This window comes from Dromiciops gliroides, chromosome 5, assembly GCF_019393635.1.
Source record: "Dromiciops gliroides isolate mDroGli1 chromosome 5, mDroGli1.pri, whole genome shotgun sequence".
In the NCBI taxonomy this organism is placed as follows: domain Eukaryota; kingdom Metazoa; phylum Chordata; class Mammalia; order Microbiotheria; family Microbiotheriidae; genus Dromiciops; species Dromiciops gliroides.
The window spans coordinates 137,887,350-137,908,636 of NC_057865.1; the positions used below are offsets into that span (position 1 = coordinate 137,887,350).

General features: G+C 41.6%; 2 protein-coding genes across 3 annotated transcripts in view; one reads left to right on the forward strand and one right to left on the reverse strand.

Annotated features, from left to right (window-relative positions):
• Positions 1-16,480, reverse strand: part of ZNF277 (zinc finger protein 277) — a 176,666-nt gene extending 160,186 nt beyond the window's left edge. For both annotated transcript variants that reach the window (XM_043965082.1, XM_043965083.1), the window contains exon 1: positions 16,260-16,480. In XM_043965082.1, coding sequence (XP_043821017.1) covers positions 16,260-16,338 — 79 coding nt within the window. In that variant the 5' untranslated portion in view covers positions 16,339-16,480. The remainder of the gene's footprint in view (positions 1-16,259) is intronic.
• Positions 16,481-16,658: 178 nt separating this feature from the next.
• Positions 16,659-21,287, forward strand: part of DOCK4 (dedicator of cytokinesis 4) — a 572,917-nt gene continuing 568,288 nt past the window's right edge. Inside the window, exon 1 of the mRNA XM_043965823.1 lies at positions 16,659-17,070. Coding sequence (XP_043821758.1) covers positions 17,034-17,070 — 37 coding nt within the window. The 5' untranslated portion in view covers positions 16,659-17,033. The remainder of the gene's footprint in view (positions 17,071-21,287) is intronic.

Consider the following 21,287-nt stretch of genomic DNA (forward strand, 5'->3'; position numbering starts at 1 on the left):
CACTGAATAGGGCAAACACCAAATAACATCACAAGAATGAAACTAATTATATTTTTAATTTTAAGGCTTCCTTACTGATTTGGGACCCATTCTTCAACCAGACATCTCTATAGTAGGACCACTGACTTGCTACAGCAAAGCTCAAAGTTAATACAAACTAGAAGAATAAAAATGTGGGGGGAGATATGGCACAGAAAATGAATTCCAATGTGAACTATCTAAATGAGGTTTGAATATTTTAAAAAATGGAAATGGAACAAGAAAATGTCATTGTCACTGACTTTATAATTTCACGCAGAAGCTTAACTGAGGTAAACTAATCACCATAACAGGAAGACCAAAGAAGTTAAAGGCAACCTTAATCAGTAAACATTTGATTTATTCATTGAGAAGAAATATATGGCAGGCAAAAGGAACTCCTGTTCAGAATATGCTTATCTGCAAAATCTTATAGAGAAGGATAGGATAAGATCATATGAGCTGTTCTGTCTGTCTCATGAAAGAACAGCAACAAGAGGTGATGATAGATGGTCAAAACCAGTTTAAAGAGAGATTGGTGAGAAACTCAGGTAAGCAGAGTCATTCTGAGGGCATTCAAGAATGACAAAGAAAAGATTAAAGGATATTTAGATTCTGATAATAACTTTTTTTTCTTTTAATCAAGAAGGAGAGTGAAGCTTCCACATTTGGACTCCACAGTTCTATATGTGTTTATAAAGGAAGTGGAAGTAGTGTTAAAGAAACAAGGGTGAGAAAAATAATTAGGGTAGTGGACACAGAGGAGGTATACGTGGGAGTGATAGAATTTTAAAGGTGTTGAATAAATCCCTAAGGCAAAATAGTAATAGCTGGCATTTATATATGGCTTTAAGGATTACAAAATGCTTTCCCTATATCATTTCATTTAATTATCATCACAGCCTGAGATAGGCACTATCATTATCCCCATTTTACAGATGAGGGAACAGACACTGAGAGTGATAAAGTGACTTTCCAGTGTTAATGAGCTAGTAATCTGAGGTGGGATTTGAACCAAGTTCTTCCAGACTCTTAGGCTACCCATCTTGCCATGTTCCTTCCACTGAGACATAAAACAAGGATGTTCATCATTGTCATGGAGGAGGCCTAGTAGAACCCAAGTAAAGGAAGTCCTCCCCCCAAATTCTGAAGTTCTCCGTTTTCATTAACATAGTATGTTGATTGCATCAAAGAACATGGTAAATAAAACCTCCTAAATGAGAGCCCTAACATATCAAATAGCTATACTGGAACACACAGATTAGATAAAGAATACCTATTGTTCAGGCCAAGATTTTCAAGTCAATGAGAAACCTATAGAGACTGTCCCATAGTACACATTGGGGAGACATCTTGCAGATTGATAATAATGTGGGATCATCTATCAACATTAAGGATGAGAGTAGAATGAATTTTCTTAGAGAAACTGAAAAGTTCTTTTAATGAGCTTAAACTCCTCAGTGAAACAAGGGCAAATCTTCTTAATACTAATCTCCTTCCAGTGATGTTGTATGACTGTAACACTACTACTACTACAACTACAACTACTGATAAGGAGGATGAGGATGATAGCAGCTACCATTTATACAATGTCTATTATATACCAGTCATTGTGCTAAGTACATTATACATTTGATCCTTACAATTACCCTTGGAGGTAGCTACTATTATCATCCTCTTTTTACCACTGAGGAAACTGAAGCAAACCAAGGTTAAGTGACTTTCCCTTATGTTTACAGCTATTAAGTGTCTGAGATCACATTTGAACTCTGGTCTTCTTGACTCTAGGTGCAGCACTCTATCCACCGTGCCACCTGGCTGCATGTATGTTATGAAACACTATAATTTTAAAATGAGGATCATTCGAAAGGCAAGAGATATGCACATCATGGCCCTATGCAGTCTAAAAAGAAAGAGAGAAAGGAAGAAAAAAAAGAAGATGAAATGGTATAGAGGATGTCATCAAATAAATGTATGCGTGAAAAAGATGGGCTGGTGTCATATCCAGAGCAAAAGATAATTGATGAACAGCCTGGGTGGTTTATTGGCATCCTCACACTATTAAGAGAAATCAAGGAAGTCCCCCAGCACATTGAGTAGACCTTTAGTGGTGAACTCATAGGAGGAAATGAGAGTCACACAGAAAAGTCAGGCATGGATAAGTTGTGATCTGTATCCCTGGGGGAGAAGACTCCTATTGATGGAATCCATTTGTGTAAAAATATCATCTCACTAAGTAGTGAAGAGAGAAAACTTAAATGGCCATAAGCAAATGATCTCATGGCTTGATAAGTACACATAAGTATGTTTTCATTTTAGAAAAGGGACCTGGGTTGAGCCACCACTTTCAAATGCTTACATAAATTGTAAATTTCTTAAGTTAAGAATGGCTCATCTTTCAGAATAGAAGTATAGATGAAATCTGATTTAAGAATGCCTTAAGTGGTTTTCTTGCAAAAAGACATATGCAGAGGTTTTTTTAAAGATATCAGAGAAGAGTATATGAGTTGATGAGTTGGGGGATGGTAGTGCTCTCTTACCCTTGAACATGTTTCCATATCAGTACACATCAGGGAGGAAGGTCAGAAAGGAGATAGGAATAGCCATCATAAACCAAGGCTGTGGAGAAAAAGAACCTGACAAAGGTCTGCTCCTTCACCCTCCCTGCAATTTTCCTCCTGATTTAGCATCCATCTCGGCATGCTGAATCTCTACTCTGGCAACATTTCCCATTTGCCTTGGATTGTTAGATTTGGCCTCTCCAACTCAGAGAGACTTTTTGGTTTCCCTTTGTTCCCCCTTCCTAATTTACCCAGCCTCTCTTCTATTCCTCCCCTCCCCCAACCTTTCCCCTTCCTCAAGGAATTCACAAAGCAGCCTTGCTTTGGGCAGGATCCAACAAAGAGTAGAACCTGTGTCAAATCCAGCCTGTCCTTTCGTCATACTTTCCATGAAAGTGCATCCTGTAGAAATGGAGTTTTGTCCAGTTAACCCTAAACATTTCAATTCATTCTCCATAAATCAGCAAATCAGCTGCTTAGAGAAGGTGCAATAAATCATTCCTAAGCTCATTTATAAAACACTGGAGGCAATATGAATGGTACTGGTACTCAGGAGACTGGGTAGAATTCTAGTCTCAGCCCTGCCACTCAGATAGGTGACTTTTATCATGTCACTTGACTTTTCTGGGTCTCTGTTTCCATATCTATGAAATGGGAGGGTTTCTCTGTACCCTTCTAACTCTAAAATTCAATGGTTCTATGCTTCTTTAACAAACAGTAAACAAAACAGACCAGATCATCAGGTGAATTTCTCATCGTGACATGTGTAGAACTAGGATTTTATTGACAAATAATCATTTAATCACTGAAGGTTTCTGCCTCTCCCCAACTTTTCCAACAGTGGTCCCACAGACAGTTTAAAAAACTCCATCAAACCTACAATCTTGAAGGAAATGAAAGCTGATCGAAGAATGCAAATTAAATTTTTATGACTCTAAATAATGCATTAAATAGCTATGGTTACCTGAATTAATAAGAAGCATAGGCCTGAGTACTTTGGAACAGTATGTCAGAGTCTGGTTATTTAAGAACATTGTCTTTTTGTTCTATTTTTAAAGAAAAAGTCCGTCTGTTTCAAATGTGCTAAGGAAGGGACATTGTAATATCACAGTGACAGATACTGACTTGGAGAATGTTTCCACAATGTGCTAAGCTGGAACAATTCAGTACAGAGAGATATTTAGTTTAATGCATACATACCTTCTAAAATTTCAGAAGAATCTTGGTTCTTGATGTTCTGAAATGAAGCCCTATTTCTTGGCCCATAGTGGGATCACCCTATGGTATCATTGCCTCATTGGAGTAAGGCAATAAGCAATACTTATTAGGTGACAAGCATATATCACTGTAGATACAAAGACAAATGAAGATTCCTTTTTTTACTGGAAAAGGATACACAGTGGCATTCTGTTTGATTATGGGTTGTATACAAAAAGTATCCTAAGTCCATTGCAAAAATCATGATAGATGAGCATAGATTTAAGGCTGGGAGGGATCTCATTTTATATCTGAGGAAACAACCTCAGAGAGAGTGCTTGCCTAGGGTTTCACAGTTTAAAAATGAGGAAGAATTGAACTCAGGTCTTCCTATCCTCGTCTGGTGGAACTCTATCATCTATATTCTATATATTTATCTATATTCAAGGGATAATTCTCTGTTATTATAAAACATTAAAATTGGCTATAGCCGAAAGGCATACCACGAGAGGTTTTTGAAAACAGAATAATTTCATATTATTACCTATAAAATGGTGTCCAGGATCCCTTCTAGTTAACTCTGTGATCCCATGATGTAGTCGACATAGGTTGTTCCTTGAAATAATGACCTAGATGCATGGTGGTGCTGGAGCCTGCCCTAACTGGTTGGGGAAACAGGTTGTTAAATTTTCACTGTGAACATTTACATTGTGGAAATAGGCAAGCTACAAATCAGGGATTGATTTCTTGTTTTGTCCATCATCTAGATTTAAGAAAGGGACACAGAACATGTTAATAATGCAGATTAAATTTAAGAGTGTGCTGTGCCACCAACACACCCCTGCCTCAGCTAAGCAGATTTCTCTAAGTCCCTTCCTATTCCTAAAGCATAGAACACTCACTTTCAAAAAGATAAACACTCACCAAATTTATATCAACAATGCCCACAATTAGTAATGTTCCCAAAGAATCTCAGAGGTTATAGGGAACTCAAGCAACATCAAGTCCAACCTAGACCTTGGCTCAGAATTTGGTACAATTAGGAGGACAAATCATTGATCTCGAAAGAGACCCAAGAAAGCCATCTAGTTCCAGCCTCTCCATTTAGCAGATAAGGTCTTTGAGGCACAGAGAGAGGTTAAGGGACCTGCCCAACGTCCCAGTTAATATGGAGTCAGGTTCTCTAAATCCAGTGTCCTTTGGACTGTACCATTCTGCCTGCCTCTCCCTTCTACATCCTCCCCAACTAGACACTAAGTCTTCAGCTGAAGACCTATGAGGAGGAGCCCACTAAGGTAATCATTTTCGCTTCTGGAAAGCACAAATTGAAAAACCAATCTGTCTCTCTCTAATTTTCACCTAAAGCTGTTAGTTCTGCCTTCTGGGATCCAGCAGAACAAGTTTAACCCCTCATCCTCAAGGCAGTATTTCAGATCCCTGCAGATAGCTATCCTTCTTTTCCATAGGCTAAAACATCCCATCCCCCCCCCCCACCATGACCCTTATGTGCCATACTCCACAAGGCTCTTTTCCCTCTTATCAACATCCAACTTTCTCCACATACCACAGCTATGAGAACATACATTCCCCATGGAAAACTTCCAAAGGTAAGCAAGGAAGGGAGGTTATTTCTTTTAGTACCATTGCCTGACATTCATTGGGCCGAGCCTCACTTTCCTTAGGTCTGTACACATGTTAGTTTGCATGATGGGAGGTTAGAGTTAATTGATAGCCCCTACAATTGTTAATATCTAGAGATTATTGGCTGTATTCATCTTCCCTCACCTTGCAAAAAGGGCAACCATATGAACTGGGAAAATACATGAGCCAAACAATTCCTTGGATTGTAAATACTTTTCCAACATGAATACAAATCTAGAATTAGGTCTTCTTTCAGCTCTAAAAAAATATAAAGCTTATAGGACCAGGAATATCTCTTCATGGTATCGCATTCTACAGTATTGTTGGGGGTCATGAGAAAGGAACTGAATGTTAGAAGGATGTTCAGTTCAGCAGTATGGTGCTAATAAACCCAAGGTCATGAATTTCATACTGATATTCAGACATATATTCTGCTGGGTTTACTTTCAGGGTGGTACAGTAAAAAAGCACTGGCTCTGGAGTTGTATGATCTGAGTTCAAATCTTATCTCTGATGCTTTCTGTGTGATCTTAGGTAAATCACTTAATTTTTCTAGGTCTCAGTTTTCTTAATTGCAAAAGGAGAAGATCTGACTAAATGGCCTTTTGAGGGGTCCTTTAGCTTTAGGCTTATGAACTCAGCAAGGTCAATAAAGCTCCAAGGCTAAACAAGCAATGGCATATGATTGGAATACTGTAATATATGATTGGAATATTATTGTGTTGGGGGCAGCTAGGTGGCACAATGGGTAAAGCACCGGCCCTGGATTCAGGAGGACCTGAGTCCAAATCCAGCCTCAGACACTTGACACTTACTAGCTGTGTGACCCTAGGCAAATCACTTAACCCTCATTGCTCTGCCAAAAACAGAACAAAAACAAAATTACTAATATGAAAATGTTTTACATAATCGCACATGTATAACATATATCTGATTGCTTACCTTCTCGGGGAGGGGATAAGGGAGGTAGGAGGAAGGGAAAGATAGAATTTAGAACTCAAATTTTTAAATGAAAATGTTAAAAAAAAATGAAAGAAAGAAAGCTCCAAGCGACTGAGCATGTTTTTTGTGGCTGCTAGGTGGTACAACCCTTATTGTGGTGGTGTCAGAGTCAGGATGACCCAAATTCAGATCTTCCAGAATTGACTAGTCAGACACTTAGTAGCTGTGTCACCCCAGTCAAGTCTCATAGTCTCCCTCAGTCTCAGTTTCCTCATCTGTAAAATAAGGGTTTTGGCCTTAATGACTTCTAATATCCCTGCTATCTCTCAATCTATGATCTGTGATCAAGATGGGGAGTTGATGAAAACAGAGTTGTGAGAGCATGGATGGATGGATAAGAATGAATGGTTGTTTTTCAGCCAGAAGGACTCTTCTCACCAAGAATTGTCATCTAGTATAACTTCTGGATTTTTTTTTTTTGGTGAGGCAACTGGGGTTAAGTGACTTGCCCAGGATCACACAGCTAGTAAGTGTCAAGTGTCTGAGGCCGCATTTGAACTCAGGTCCTCCTGAATCCAGAGCCGGTGCTTTATCCATTGTGCCACCTAGCTGCCCCAACCTCTGCATTTTTAAGATAAGAAAACCAGCCTTGAACAGTTCTCTGGCTTATCAGTGATCACAACAGTCCTAGAACCCAAGTCTCATGATTCCCAGTCCAGTGTCCCATTATATCACCCATGGTAGTGTATAAGAGGGACCACTACTACAAAAAGAACTGAAAGCATACCATCTTCTAATAGGGGTCTTCACAAATGAAGAATAAGTAATTAAATCTTATGAAATAACAGATTACAAGAATTTTGGAGGTGGGGTGGGGCAATGAAGATTAAGTGACTTGCCCAGGGTCACACGGCTAGTAAGTGACAAGTGTCTGAAGCCGGATTTGAACTTGGGTCTTCCTGAATCCAGGGCCGGTGCTTTATCCACTGCGCCACCTAGCTGCCCTCCAGATTACAAGAATTACCCTGGCCCTCTTCCTTTTTTTCCATCATCCTCCCTTCTAGCCGTTTTGTTACAATGTTTTTCAGTAAGAAGACTGATTGATGTTGTATTATTACTCAAATGATTCCTACTATTAATTAGTTTAGAGATGTAATCACGATCAGTGGGTACAAGATTTTTTCTTTTCTAATTGGCTATCATTGTTGAATACCAACATGTTGCTTAACAGAGCATTGTGTTAAATATGCAACAACCAGTTCAGTCTTAGAAATTAAACATCTATGCATATTTTGATAAACACACTCAAAATAATTTAGAACAGGTGCGGCCTCTGTAATTACAAGGTGACTCATCTATCATTGCAGAAAAATTAAAAATCAAGACTGGAGAAAGCATGAGGCTGAACATGAACTCTTCTTTGTAAAAATGAACATAATTAAAAGATCAGGCCTGTCCATTTCTGTAACTAATAGGTGACTATAGATTTTTTTTTTCTGTACTAGACTTTTAATTTCATGAATGGAGGGAACTCTTCAAAAGAAAATCCCTCTACCAAAGCAGATACCTTTTTGTGTAAAGGACAGGCTTAGAGAGTTGCCTGGGATCAGTGAGAGGTTAGTGACTTGCTCAAGGTCACACACTGGAGATGTATCAGAGGCAGGTCTTAATGTGTCTTTCTTCCTGATTCTGAGGTTAGCTTTCCACACTTCATGACACAACTTAAAGCTCTATTACTATTGCTATACATCACAGAATTAAATCTACCTCCTTCTTAGTAGCCCCAATTTACCATATGATACCTATTATAGAAGTATCACAGGCAACACAAGTATGTCTTGTCTCTTCAGGTAGATTGTAAGTTCCTTGTGGCCAAGGACCATGATGTTCAATTTCCTTTATATTTCACATAACATTAAGCACAGCATTAGGCACGTATTGGGAGTTCAGCAGATACTACTTGACTGATTTAAATTCATCCTATGGGAATAACCCAGCAGCAGCTCATTTCTCCTATATGTCATTTAATGCATTCAAGACACTTTTGAGTCATCATCAAATCACAAGCATTTATTAAGCATGTGTTCCAGGAACCCATGCTGAGAATTGGGGACTCAAAGAAAAGCAAACAGTTCCCTGCTCTCAAGGTTCTCACTGAGGGACGGGCCAGTAACTTTTGCTCTGTTCCATGGCCACAGAGTACCTACTAACCCTAGAGAGTAAGTCTTCAAATATAGTTCCTGTTCCCAAAGTGGATCAGATAAGAGTGTATGAATGAATGGGGTGATGGAGTGAATGAGCTCATCAGGGAAATCTATCATCGACGGGAAAAAAAATTGAAAAACGTGACCTACTGATGGTGGCTCAGTGATTTTACCTCCATCCACAAAGGAGAGCACATTTCATTTTTGGAGAGGAAGCAGCCTGTTTTCTCTGCCTTGAGTACTGATTCATTTCAGGTCTAGCTTAGTTTACGGTGTCTGATACAGGATCTGCTGCATAAAATAACCCATTGCTTTGTGGTAAGAGTCTAAACACAGAACTAAGCATACTCACTGGAAGGACACAAGCAGCAGAAATGAGAGAGCTTGTTCATTTTGTAATTTCCTACTCATTCTTAGATGCTTGCTGAGTTACTCTTAGGAAGCTTGCTAAATCATATATTTTGAGATGGCACAAGGCTTTACCAGAACTGTATAAATTGAGTGGATCCATCATCTTTTTACTCAATAGGATCAATTACTTAGCATAAAAGGGGAGCTATGGAAAAAAGATTAAACTCCCCTCACCACCACCCCCCAAATATCATATGAAGTTCAACATAATTCAATTGCTAAGAAACACATCAGGAAACCATGATTAAAGAGATCAAATCTATACAAGGAATAATTAAAGACAGTGCTGGTAACAATTAATGGTAAATTTCTGAGGCTCTAATGATTATCACTGTGTTCGGCAAATTAGGACTAATGGCTCAACTCGAACTTAAAGTCAGAACTATCCTGTGTTGGTTCAATCACTCTGGGTACAGAAGCAGGCCTTAACCTCCTCTCTTAACTGAACTCACATAGGGGTTATATCTCTAAAATTAGATCTTGGGTACAGACAGGTGAAGCAAGGGAATAGAGGTGACAACAAGGACACCAACATGAAGTAAAGAAACATTGATCTGTGAAATAGGAAAACGACAAATATAAACTTCACCTAATTCAAAATTCAGCCTAGGGTTGGCCCTCCGCAGGCTACTTAAAATGGCATAGAATTCCACACTTGGGAAAATCTTCCCTTCTCCTTATCACTCACCCCCAACATCTTCCCATCCTAGTGAATGGGTGGAGATTCACCCACTCATCCTACTGTGATTGTTGAGTTCTTCCTGAAACCTCCATTTTAAGAAAGTGCCCAGGTCATCCTTTAGTCATGCTCATTCCTGCTTTTCTGTGACCTTTTAGTTTTCTTCTCCCATTCAAAGGCAAGCTCCTTTTGGGGGGTTTTGCCTGTATTTGTATTGCCAATGCTTAGCACAGTACCTAGCACACAAGTCTTCTGACTCCTGCATAAATTAGATTTAAGTGAGGTGGAGTTGCCCAAAGTTGCTGGCCTCACTCTTCCAGAGTCCCAAAAGTCCAGTGGCAAGACAAAAGAGAATGATGATGGCTTGGGATGCAGTAGATGACCTGGTGTATTTGATGTCTAAGCAAGTTCTAATCACTCCACAGCACCTGCTTCAGCTGCCTAGAGGGTTTTAGCCAGGTGTGGCTACTGCTCATGCTACAACTTCTTGGGGCCACAGGTGAGAAGTGGGTGGCAGGTGGATTCTAAAGGTGGAAAGCAGCCCTGAAAAGTGCTTGACAGCCCTCAACCAGAGGTACTAGTTTTCCCTGATACCTATACATTCCAGTTCACAAGTAGCAGATAGTAAACGCTTATTGACCAAGAAGGTGGTCAGCTCCTGCTACATGTTTTTTGGGAAGATTTAGAATAAATTTGGGAATTGATTTAAGTTTTGAGTTAGACTCTAAGGGCTGTTTGTTATTCAAGTACCAAAAAAGACTAACAGAAGCACCATAAGGTTGTTTCCCACAATAAAGGTGTTCTCTTGGCCTGACTCCAGTATTTTTGGTAGAGAAGACTTCTTTTGTCTTTCATTCCCAACCCACCTCAAACACTGCAAGAGCAACTTCATTCTATCTTCTTTCATCCCAACAAGACCTCCATGGATCTCCTTTGGCAACCACTTAGCCACATCAAACTCATCCACCTCAGCTTCTTGGAGATTGAGTAGTATGGGAGGGACATCCAAAGAAAGAATTTGGGGAGGATAACTTTCAGAGCCCACCGATATTTTCTCTATTGGTCTGAAAATTACAGGAATGTACATACTAGGAGTAGAAGTCATAATGATCAACACATTTCTAACCTTTCCCAGGATTATTTCCCAGGACCTAGAAATTCAGATTGTTGAAGATAGTAAAAAAAAAAAAATGATGGGGTGGGGAGAGCTGATTTCATTTTCTGCTACTTTTCTTCCCTCCTGAAGGAGAAAAGTACTAAAGGTATGTGAGATTTGGCTTAATTCAGTTCTACAACATGTAGCTTGCTGATAGCAGTTGCTCCACGAAGTTAGAAAAATAGAACTAGAACCATCTAAGTCCCAGCCCATCTGGACAACATCCCTAAAGATGATGACACAGGGAATGCAAGGACAAGTGTGCCAGGACATTGCAACATACTGAATACTGGGCAGGTGGCCTTAACATATTCTTCTTACAAAGCTAATTCACTGAGGTAGAGGGAAGTTCTACTCTCCTTAAAAGCCTATCTCCATTTAAATAGAATACCAAAATAGATTCATTATCTCTCTTCCCGGTTAAACCACCAACTGGTTTTGCCTCTTTGGTGCTCTTAATCTTGTTTTTCTGGTTTTCTTGAAAAGCTTGCCTTCTGCAGCTCTGAGAAACACCAGCAGTGTCAATTAATACCATCCAGATAACAAGTCTGGATGGTATTAATTGACACTGCTGGTGTTGTAACGCCTGTTAGGATGGCGACTTTCTGAAGATTGGGGCATTTTCTTTCCTGACAATATCAGCATAGATCTAAGAGACAGACTGAGTTGATTTTTTTTCCCCTACATGTCAACCAGATAAGAATCATAATAATATCTTGGATTTATGGCACTCTTACTTTGGAGATCTCTTATTTGGGCTTCATTATCTATTCCTATGAGGTGGGTGAGGAAAGTAAGTGTTGCTATCCTATAATGACAAAAAGATAAATTGAAAAAAAGGGGGGGGGCAGCTAGGTGGCAAAGTGGATAAAACACCAGCCCTGGATTCAGGAAGACCTGAGTTCAAATCCGACCTCGGACACTTGACACTTACTAGCTGTGTGACCCTGAGCAAGTCACTTAACCCCCATTGCCTGGGGGGGGGGGGGAGAGAGAGAGAGAGAGAGAGAGAGAGAGAGAGAGAGAGAGAGAGAGAGAGAGAGAGAGAGACTGAGACTGAGCCAACAATAAAGATTGTCACAGAGTTGCCTGGTTAGTAAAGTTGGTACTAGAGACTATGTCTCCTCCTTTACAATCCAGTGCTCTAAGCTGGATTTCAAAGAGCATGGAGACCTCCTGGTTGTTGCCCACATGCATGGGGAGGGGATGATGATGAGTTGGTTTGACCTCACCCAGTAACCAACCACAAAATGTTAGAGTTAGCAGAAGACAGAGATCATTGCTCTAACTCCCTCATTTCATAGATGAAGAAACCTGGGCTATAAGAGGGAACTGAACTTGCCAAGAACACAAGGCTAGCATGTAAGTGAGAAAAGCTGGACTGGAAGATAAGTCTTCTGACTTCAATAAATCAACACAAGGTTATTAATAGCTTATTATGTGTCGGGCACTGTGCTGGGAGCTGGGGAAGCAAATTCAAAACGGAGATAGCCCCTGACCTTTTCAAGTCCTCCCAATACTTTTTCCACTACCCAAAGAGTGCTAACCTGGGGATCAGAAGATGTCTGTGTCTGAGCCACTAGCTGTGTGACCATGGGCAAGTCACTTAACCTTGTTAAGCTTGTTTTTCCTCATCTCTAAAATGGGGATAAGAGCATGCCTACCTAACCAGTTTGTTGTAAGACTAGTTGAGAATGAACACAAATCCCTTTGTAACACTTAAAGTGCTATATAAGTGTCTGCTAGCATTAACATTATTACCTGGTGGGATCTTCCCTGACTTCTCCATTATAAGAACGATCACCCAATCCTTCTGGCACCTTGCCAAAACCTGGCTGACAATCGTTCTTGCTTGTATCATCATTCATTGGTGACTCTCACCCAGTCCTTAGTTCATTAAACTCCTCAGAGCTTGTGCACTATCTATGGAATTTAGATCTCAGAGATCTAGTCCAGTCCTACTACCTAACACGTACAAAGTTCAACTGTCCTGCACAAATCCTTCCCGAAGTAGTAGATGGTGACGAGAAATTTCTGGGATCCTTGTAGCCCCGGTCCCCGACTTTCTCAGAGAACAAAAGATTTCATCGCACTTCTTCTCCTAGGACTGGAGGTACTGCTGAGAGAGACCCACTCAACCACCTGCACCTGTTTCAGGTGCTAGGAACAAATGCAAGGGAAGAGGAACCTGAGGACGCTGGGGCCCTGTCCTGCAAATGAGTTTGGGAGAAGCACCTGGTGCAGAGCAGGGAAGACGGCTCATTTTATGTGCTTTGTGTGGGAGGGAGTGAATACTCAGGTGTGGCTCAAGGGAGGCTTACAAGTAGTTCACTTGCAGTGCTCAGGTATAGCTGCCAGCTTTCCTCAGTCTTCGTTCTGTTCTGCGTGACCTTGGCTGCTGAACCTTTGATAGAGGCATACTGGCCCATGTAACATAGCTAAGAAGGCTTTGGCAGGTGGGTCTCCAGTCAAGTGCTAGACTGCTCCAGAATCTAGACACTAAGTACATCACAGGAGGAATCTGGGCAATAATGACATCATGCAGAGCTGATCCTCAGACCCTGAGCACAAGTTCCTATTCCATAGGGCTGGGCCCTCTACTAGATTAGGATATTAGACTAGGACTAAAAAATTCTTACAAGTACTAGCCCGGATTTCTATTGGACAGTAGGTAAGTACAAGTATTGTCTCTATTTTACAGAATTAAATGGCGTTTCGGAGCAGTTGCACTGTATTTACTTATTTGTACATAGTTTGCGAGTTGTGGTAGCTCTTAGGTTGTGAGCTCCTTGAGGGCAAGGAGTGTCTTTTGCCCTGCTTTGCATCCCAGGGTTTAATATAATCCCAGTACATAGTAGGTGCTTAAAAATGTTGATTGACTAAGTAAATTACCCAAAGGTCACTAAGTTAGTAAGAGATGAAGCCAGAACGCAAACCTAGGTTTTCTAACTCCCAAATTCAGTATCTTTCCATTATAGCATGCTACCTTTAGAATTTGAAGGCACCTTTTGGAGGACATTGTCTTAGATCAATTCAATGAGAGTACTACAATACACAACAGGAATAAACACCATGCATGATTTATTAGCCTGGGTTTTCACTGCTGAAAAATAGAAATGAGCTGGATAACAATGCTCTTTTCAATTTTATAGTCATTTCTAATTTTGAAGTGTAGTTTGGAAAAATTTATGTAATGGGTTACTAATGTAATGTAATGGGTTCAGGTAGAATGCTACGTTCGTGGTGTGACATTACGAAAGTCAACTAATAAGTGTGACATTTATGCAGCAATGAAGTCTGCACCTTGTTTTACACATATTCTCTCATTAATGGCCTTTAAGCTCTTAATTATTCTTCCCATTTCATAGGTGAAGAAACTGTGGCTAATAGGTTAAGTGACTAGTTAGGGTCACAGAATAAATGTTTCAGATCTTCCTGATTCCAAGTCTAGCCTTCTAGGCACTCCAGGGCTTCTCTATATAATATTCCTTCCTTCCACTGGGGGACACCAGGGTTTGTCTGATCCAGGATGGCATTTACCTATGATTTTGTAAACAGTCTTCAGGGAGTGATTTCAAGTCCATCATTTGAAAGTGCTACATTAGATTACACTGTCCCCTTTCATTCTGATTTCAGGAAATTTCCAAATTCGGACTACTAATTGCATTGGGGAAAAAACAAAAACAAACAAACAACAACAACAAACCACCTGCTTAAGGAGTTACTGAGAGTCAGCTGTCCAGTCAGCTTTCTCATTCTGTCCATTTACATTTTAAGAACCTCTTGCAGAAACAAATGTGAAAATTTAGGCATCATTTTCTCGTCAGCTTGTTGGCAATTCTAAATGTGACATCTCTGGCTCTTAAATAGCCTTCTTGAGATGGGAGCATCTACAGAACTTTAATTATACGTTTCCCCCAAATGAGAGTTGGGTCAAGCACTTGGTCCACCAAAATGAATACCAAATAACTCAATAATTAACTGTCTAGGATGTGGAGGTGGATAAACATTTGACTCAGCAGCCAGATGAAGATATACAGCACTGACAGAGTTAGTTTAAAAAAAAAATTTCAGGGTTAGGGAATTTTGATAATAGAAGTGGCTAACTAACTGTGGCGATGAAATGAACTAAGGTTTTTGTTTGTTTTGTTTTTAATGGACTCAGTTTTTGACCACAAGGTTATTAACTTCAAAAGCAAAAAACAAAAACCCCAAACTCCAGCAGAGATGTACCAAACTTTAGCCAGGGCAAAATTAACTTTTCCTCCCTTCCCCCCCCTCCCCGGAAATGGCAACACGCAAGTTACTTCCACAGCTTTCTGCATTCTTTGCCTTGAAACCCTCATTTAGTCTAGGGGAAAAGAGGAAGAATCCCCCAAGTCGGAAAGCAATCTGGGGATCAGCTAGCAGAGGGCAGAACTGGAGCCGACTCTCACTACTTGTGTACCCTGGGGCATAGTCGTTTTACTTCCTCCCTCGCCTTTTTTGTTTCCTCACCAGTAAAAAGAGGCGGCTGGATTAAAATGGTCTCCGATATTCCTTCTAATTCTATACCAAAGATCCCTGAAAAGACTCATCCAGGAGGCTCCTCCCCCAAATTTAGAGTCTCATCCCGGGTGCTCCTCCCTCAAAGTTGTTTCTTATTACTGACTCGATATACAAATCCTCCAGGAAACCCAAAGCCTTGGACTGGCATAAGTAACTGTGATGACCTAGAGGGTTGTCATTGAAAAGTCCAGAGCTCTTTGAAGCAGAGTGCAAATTCTCTCTTCCTCTTTCCTTCCTTCAAACACTCGGATCTCTGACAAGACTCCCAGCAGCGAGATTCTACTCTCAAGGGTCCTTTGGCAGAGAACCGAGAGAGCTCATCAGACACAAACTTCCCTCACTGCGGAAGAAAACCGCGAGAGATAGCTACACAAATGTCCAGGAACGAACGTTTCATACCTGGAAGACGCAAGACACGAATAAAACAAGTTTCTTTGTGCCAAACAAAGCACAAAAAGAGTCAAGGCTGAGGAAAGGGAGGTGGAGAGACTTGCTCATTTCCAATGTCATAAACACATGCCCCAATATCACTCTCCAAACCAACCCAATGCGATTGAATGGGCTAGAGCGCAGGATGGGCGCTACTTCAAAACCGGAAGGGAAGAGCCAAGAGAGGGTTCCCTAACAGCTCGGGGAGGGGAGGTGGCATTTCCTCCTCCTTTCTCCACCCACTCCTAGGCAAACACTTGCCAAATATGCGCCTCCGCCTCCTGCCCTCCCCCGGCTCACAACGCCATTCCCCGGGTACACGTGGCTGCAGAGAGATCAGGGTTTAAGACGCTGGCTAGCGCTTTCTGGAAGTCAGTGTGACTTTAGGGTTTGTGTTGCAGGCAAGACGACTGGAGAGAAAACTAAAGCCACTGGCACCAAGGGCCCTGCTGCAAGGGGGCCACCGGACTCACCTGCATCACTGAATTTGTGGCTGCTGCTGCCAACACCATCTTCTCCAGCTGCAGCCTCCTCAGTCCCCGGAGAAGCCATTCCAGTGGGAGTTGGGTGGGGGGAGGAGTAAGGGGGTGGGTCTCTAGTTCAAATGAGAACCTAAGAGCGAGTTTACACCTCACCCCACCCCCAACATCAGCCTTTCCTCCACTCCCAGACGAAGTCACAAACAGCTCTTATTCAGCAGAACCGAACAAGGGAGGGTGGGAGGGACCTCCACAAACCCCGCCCCAATCGCTAGAGTACACCGTCCCTTCGCTGAAGTGAGGTGGAGAACTACAATCCCCATCATGCATCTGGGGGTGCAGAGGAGGGAGGAGGAAAGAAGGGGGAGTGGAGTGGAAGAAGGCAGTGGGGGCGGTGCGCCCGAGAGTGCCCCGGCGTGTTCGCTTAGTTCAGTGAATCAGAACAATGCCTGCGCGTCTGAATCCCCGGGAGCGCGTCTGAGGAAGCTGCGAAGAGGGACAGCAACGGCAGCAGCCTTAGCGGCGGCAGCAGCCCCAGCGGCAGCAGCCCTAGCAGCCTCAGCATCAGTAGGCAGCATAGCCCGCGCACTGTCAGCGCTTGGGCAGACTCCAGTCCTGACCCTTCTCCCTCTTGCTCAAGGACTGAGAGCTCTGAGCTGCTGCTGCTGCTTCTCTGGCTCCCGGTTTATTGTTTTGAGCTCCTGAGAAGAGGTGTGGGAGGGGGAAAAAGAAAGAAACAGAGAGAGACAACAGAATTTTCCTTTAGCCATGTGGATACCTACAGAGCACGAGAAATACGGCGTAGGTAAGTCTTCCTCCGGGTGAACTTTTATTCTCTCTCCCTGTGCTTACGATTTTCCTCTTTCTCCTCTTTTCTGCTCTCGTTATTTGTCCCCTATATTTAGGTGAGGCTGAAAATGGATAGTTGTGGCATAATATATTCTCCCTTTTGCTTCCCTCTTTTGCTCTGTTACGGTGCTATGCAGATCATCTCAAAGCGGGGAGAGACATACACATCCCCGCCCCCCTGGATTGGGGGCTTGCGCCCGCCCCAACGAAACCCCACGCACCCTCCCCCTGCTTCACTACGCTCCCCTTCCAGAGCCTCTGGCTAGCGATCAAGCGGTCGATGCAAAGGGAAAGGATCTCTCAGTTCTGCGTTGCCTACTCTCATCTCCGTCTTTGGAGTTTGGAAGTGGAGATGGGTGCATGTGTGTCAAGTTGCAAGAGAAAGGGCGAGCTCCTTTACTAGTCTTCCCCTTCTCCGTCCTCCGCCCCCCCCCCCAAACCCCAGGATCCGAAACGACAGTCAGCTGCAGAGATTTCCCGGGAGGAGGGTTGGGGACAGAGAGAGAGGAAGGGGAGGGAAAGAAAAAAAAAACACCCAGAAACCAACAAAACCAGAAGGGGAAGGCAAACCCTTCCTTCTGGCTCGCATCAACATCCCCAGAGTGCAAAATGTGCAATAATCTACAAAGGAGCAATTCTGACAGGAGACTGAGCCCGCTCTATTTCCTTCCCCAACGCCTTTCTCCCTACCCCCCCCCACCCCGCCCCTGCATATTTTTGTTTGTATTTTGGTTTGTGTTTCTGGGGGGTGGGAGAGTTTCTCTGTGAATATCAGTTAATTTGCTCCCTTTCCTTGTCATTTGAAAAGGAACGAAGACTTGGTTATGTTTTCACTTCTGGCTATTGCGTCCGGTCCGATCCTGGGGTCGTTTCGGGGAGTGGGGAGTGGGGTGGGGTTTTTTTGGGGAGGGTGCAGCTGGAAAGTGAATTTTCAATTTGGGGGAGTGCGCTAGGCATGGCCGTGGGTCAGACAGAGGCAGGAGGGCATGTTTTAAGGAAGGACCTGTCTGACTTTGGCGTTTTAAGAAAAAGGAAAACAGTGTAACACTCGCTCCTCTGTGCAAAGGTGAACAACAAAGGACATTAATGTTGACTGATGAACACTGGATTCTCCCTTCCTTTCCCTCCTCCCATTTAATACGGACTAGAGTTCCCGTTCTTGTTTGAATTAAACTGGTTCTTCCCTGTTCCCCATCTCCCTCCAACCCTTCTGGGTTTTGAGGGTTTGTTTGCTTGTTTTTTTTAAAGAAATTGGGCTTGCAGTGAAGGTCCTGAAACAAAAATGGGCTAAGCCCGGCCCTGAAGATCTCACTGAGATCAGAACCTTTACAGAATTTATCTATTATCCCCTTATTTCTTATCTGCCATCTACTGCCGCTAGGCAGTGCTTTTGAAAAGGGCAGATCTCGGTACATGAGGATACAGTGGAAAAATCTGCTTTCTTCCCATCTCATTCGTTTCCTGCAATTAAAAAAGAAAGATCAAAGTGCTGTTTGTGGGAGATATTTCCACTGGGGACCCTCTCCCCTCCAATTTTGCCTGGGGGGAAGGACCATGGAGCCCTCTGAACTGACTTTGTGAAGTGATTAAACAAAGTCATCCCGTCTTTTGCTTGACCTATTAAAAGCCTTCATTCTGCATTCTGCTGTGTTGAGTGGTTAGCGAGACAATAGTTTCTTCTAGACGTGTTTGGAGTGTGTTTTGACTGTCATTCTTTCCAGCTTTCTCCTTTTCCTTGGTGGCTTTTGGATTTTTTCCCCCTCGTTTAGATAGAAGCCTAAAGAGTTTGTCTTTGTTTCTGAGCCTGAGGAAGAGGGTATCATCTCGGTATCATCTCATTGTACCGGGTTTAACAATTAGTGCAAGAAGCCAAGACCCATTGAGGGCAACCCCGTCCCAATTGGAGTTGATCCCAGATGTTGCTTTCTTCCAAGTGTTAAATTATAGAGATTATCGATGGGATTCATTTTCTTTATTTCTCTATGTGCCAGGTCACAGCTGGGTTGCTAGTATCGATTAGCTCTTCTCCTCTCCTTTCTTTACAGCTATGGGCAGGGTCTTATAAACCACTCTGGGGTTTCCTGGAGTGGCAAACAGGATATTATCAGTCAAGTATTTCGGGCAGCAGCAAAGCCACTCATATTTGTGTGGTGATAGCTGTGATTTGGAGGCCACTTATCTAAGTGGGAAAAGGTGGCAGAGGAAGGGGGAGAGTGGAAAGATGAGTGGTTTTTGCCGGAATTATTGCTTCCCTTTGTCATTTATCCTGCAAACCTTTGAGGGCTAATAATATTTTTTATTATTTTTCAAGCATTTGGCTTGCGGTTGCTTAGTTGTTCACCATCCATCTGTTACGATTTTTTGGCCAGCCGAGCAAAATTTGCTAGGATACCCCAGCATGCAGAGCTTTTTCCTTCACCATGGAGAGGACTATTTGTGGCTGTTAGTGCTTCAAGACTTCTCCTCCTCCCCTTTACCCTTGATAAATGTGTTGTGTAGTTCTTTTGAACCCCAGGGAAGAAGGGTATTTTGTGGTTATCAGAGTTTTGCAGTTCTTGGTCCAGTTGTCATTCAGTTTTGTCACTGATTGAAATAAATTGATCTTTTACAACCTGAAATGTTCAGTCTTTGATACCTGTGAAAATCTAACACTTCTACTGTGGGACTTTTTAAAAAAATCTCTAGTGATTCGAGTGTGTCCACAAAGAAAACATTTATGCCTTTTATGGCCTGTGTTATCATTTCACAAATATGACCCTTATTCTCCAGTTTCTTTTGTAATAAAGAGTATATGTGTATATATGTGCATATGTATACACACATATTGATTTCAAAATGAATTAGAAATGTAAATTCTTTTACCTGGTCAATAGGACATTCTATCACGATAAACCACCTTATGTCAAAACAATCTATATGTTTTGTCAAACCTGAATTGTCTGAAATTGAAAAATTATGGAAGATAGGAATCAAGCTACATTCCTGAGTATAATATAATTTTACCTTTTGAGAGTGATTTAAAAAGTTATTCATGATGAAATGAGTGTGTTTTTTAAGTTGAGCAATTGTCTGTTAGTTCCATCAGTTAGCAAAGTGGAGCAGAGCACTGGGTTGACATACCTAAGACCCAAGTTCTGGTTCAGAATTTGCTGTTAACTAGCTTTGTGACTTTAGGCACAAGTCAGTAACTTTGCTGGGCCTTGGTCTCTTCACTTGTAAAATGAAGGGGGCAGACTAAGTGATGATTTATATTCCTTTAAGCTGTAGCTTTAAAATTCTGAAGCAACCAATCCTATGCACCCTTTAGAAGGAAGAGCATCTACACTTTACATAGCTTGCTGTGTGGTATATACTTCCCCCATGGCATGCCAAAAATGATTTTTAAACAAGATGAAGAGCTAAGCAAAAGCCACCTGGTTTCTTGGAGGGATTGCTAGCAACCAGGTGGCAATTGCTCACTTTCACAGTCTGATCCTTTCCAAGAGGTGTTCCTCTCTAATGGTGAGTAAAGCATACTCACCCCCCTCAAAATGTTTTCTGATTTCCTTCGAACTGAATAATTTTACAGAGATAAAGAGGTCACCTTCCTTCTCTGTGTAAGTGGGGATTGCCCACAGAAATAGTTCAGAGCATCGAAGGCATGATTGCTTCAAGATTCATTCAGCAGGCAATTAGTTGTGTGGTACCTACAGTGAAAAGACATCCTGCTATACAGTGTATATATATATATATATATATATATATATATATATATATATATATATATATATATATATATATATATATATATATATATATATATATAAGGCCCGGACTTCAAATGAAGAGGCTTGAGCTTGAAGAAGGCTTTGTCATTAAACGAGCTCTGTGCTCTAGGGCAACTTATTTTTAATCTTTTTGAGCTTCAATTTCTTCACCTGTAAAATGGGATTAATAACATTTGCCCAGTCTACCTCACAATGTTGTTGTCAGGCTCAAATGAAATAATAGATTAAAAAAAACCCTTTATAATCCTAAAGTACTATATACACATGTTATTTTATTGTGTCTAATATCCCCATGTGGATTAGTTTTGTTTTTTTTTTCTCTTCTAAGACCATTGACAGCACTTCTAACCTGTGTCAGCTATCTAATTCATAAATGTATACTCTTGGCTCTGCTAGGGATTATGGA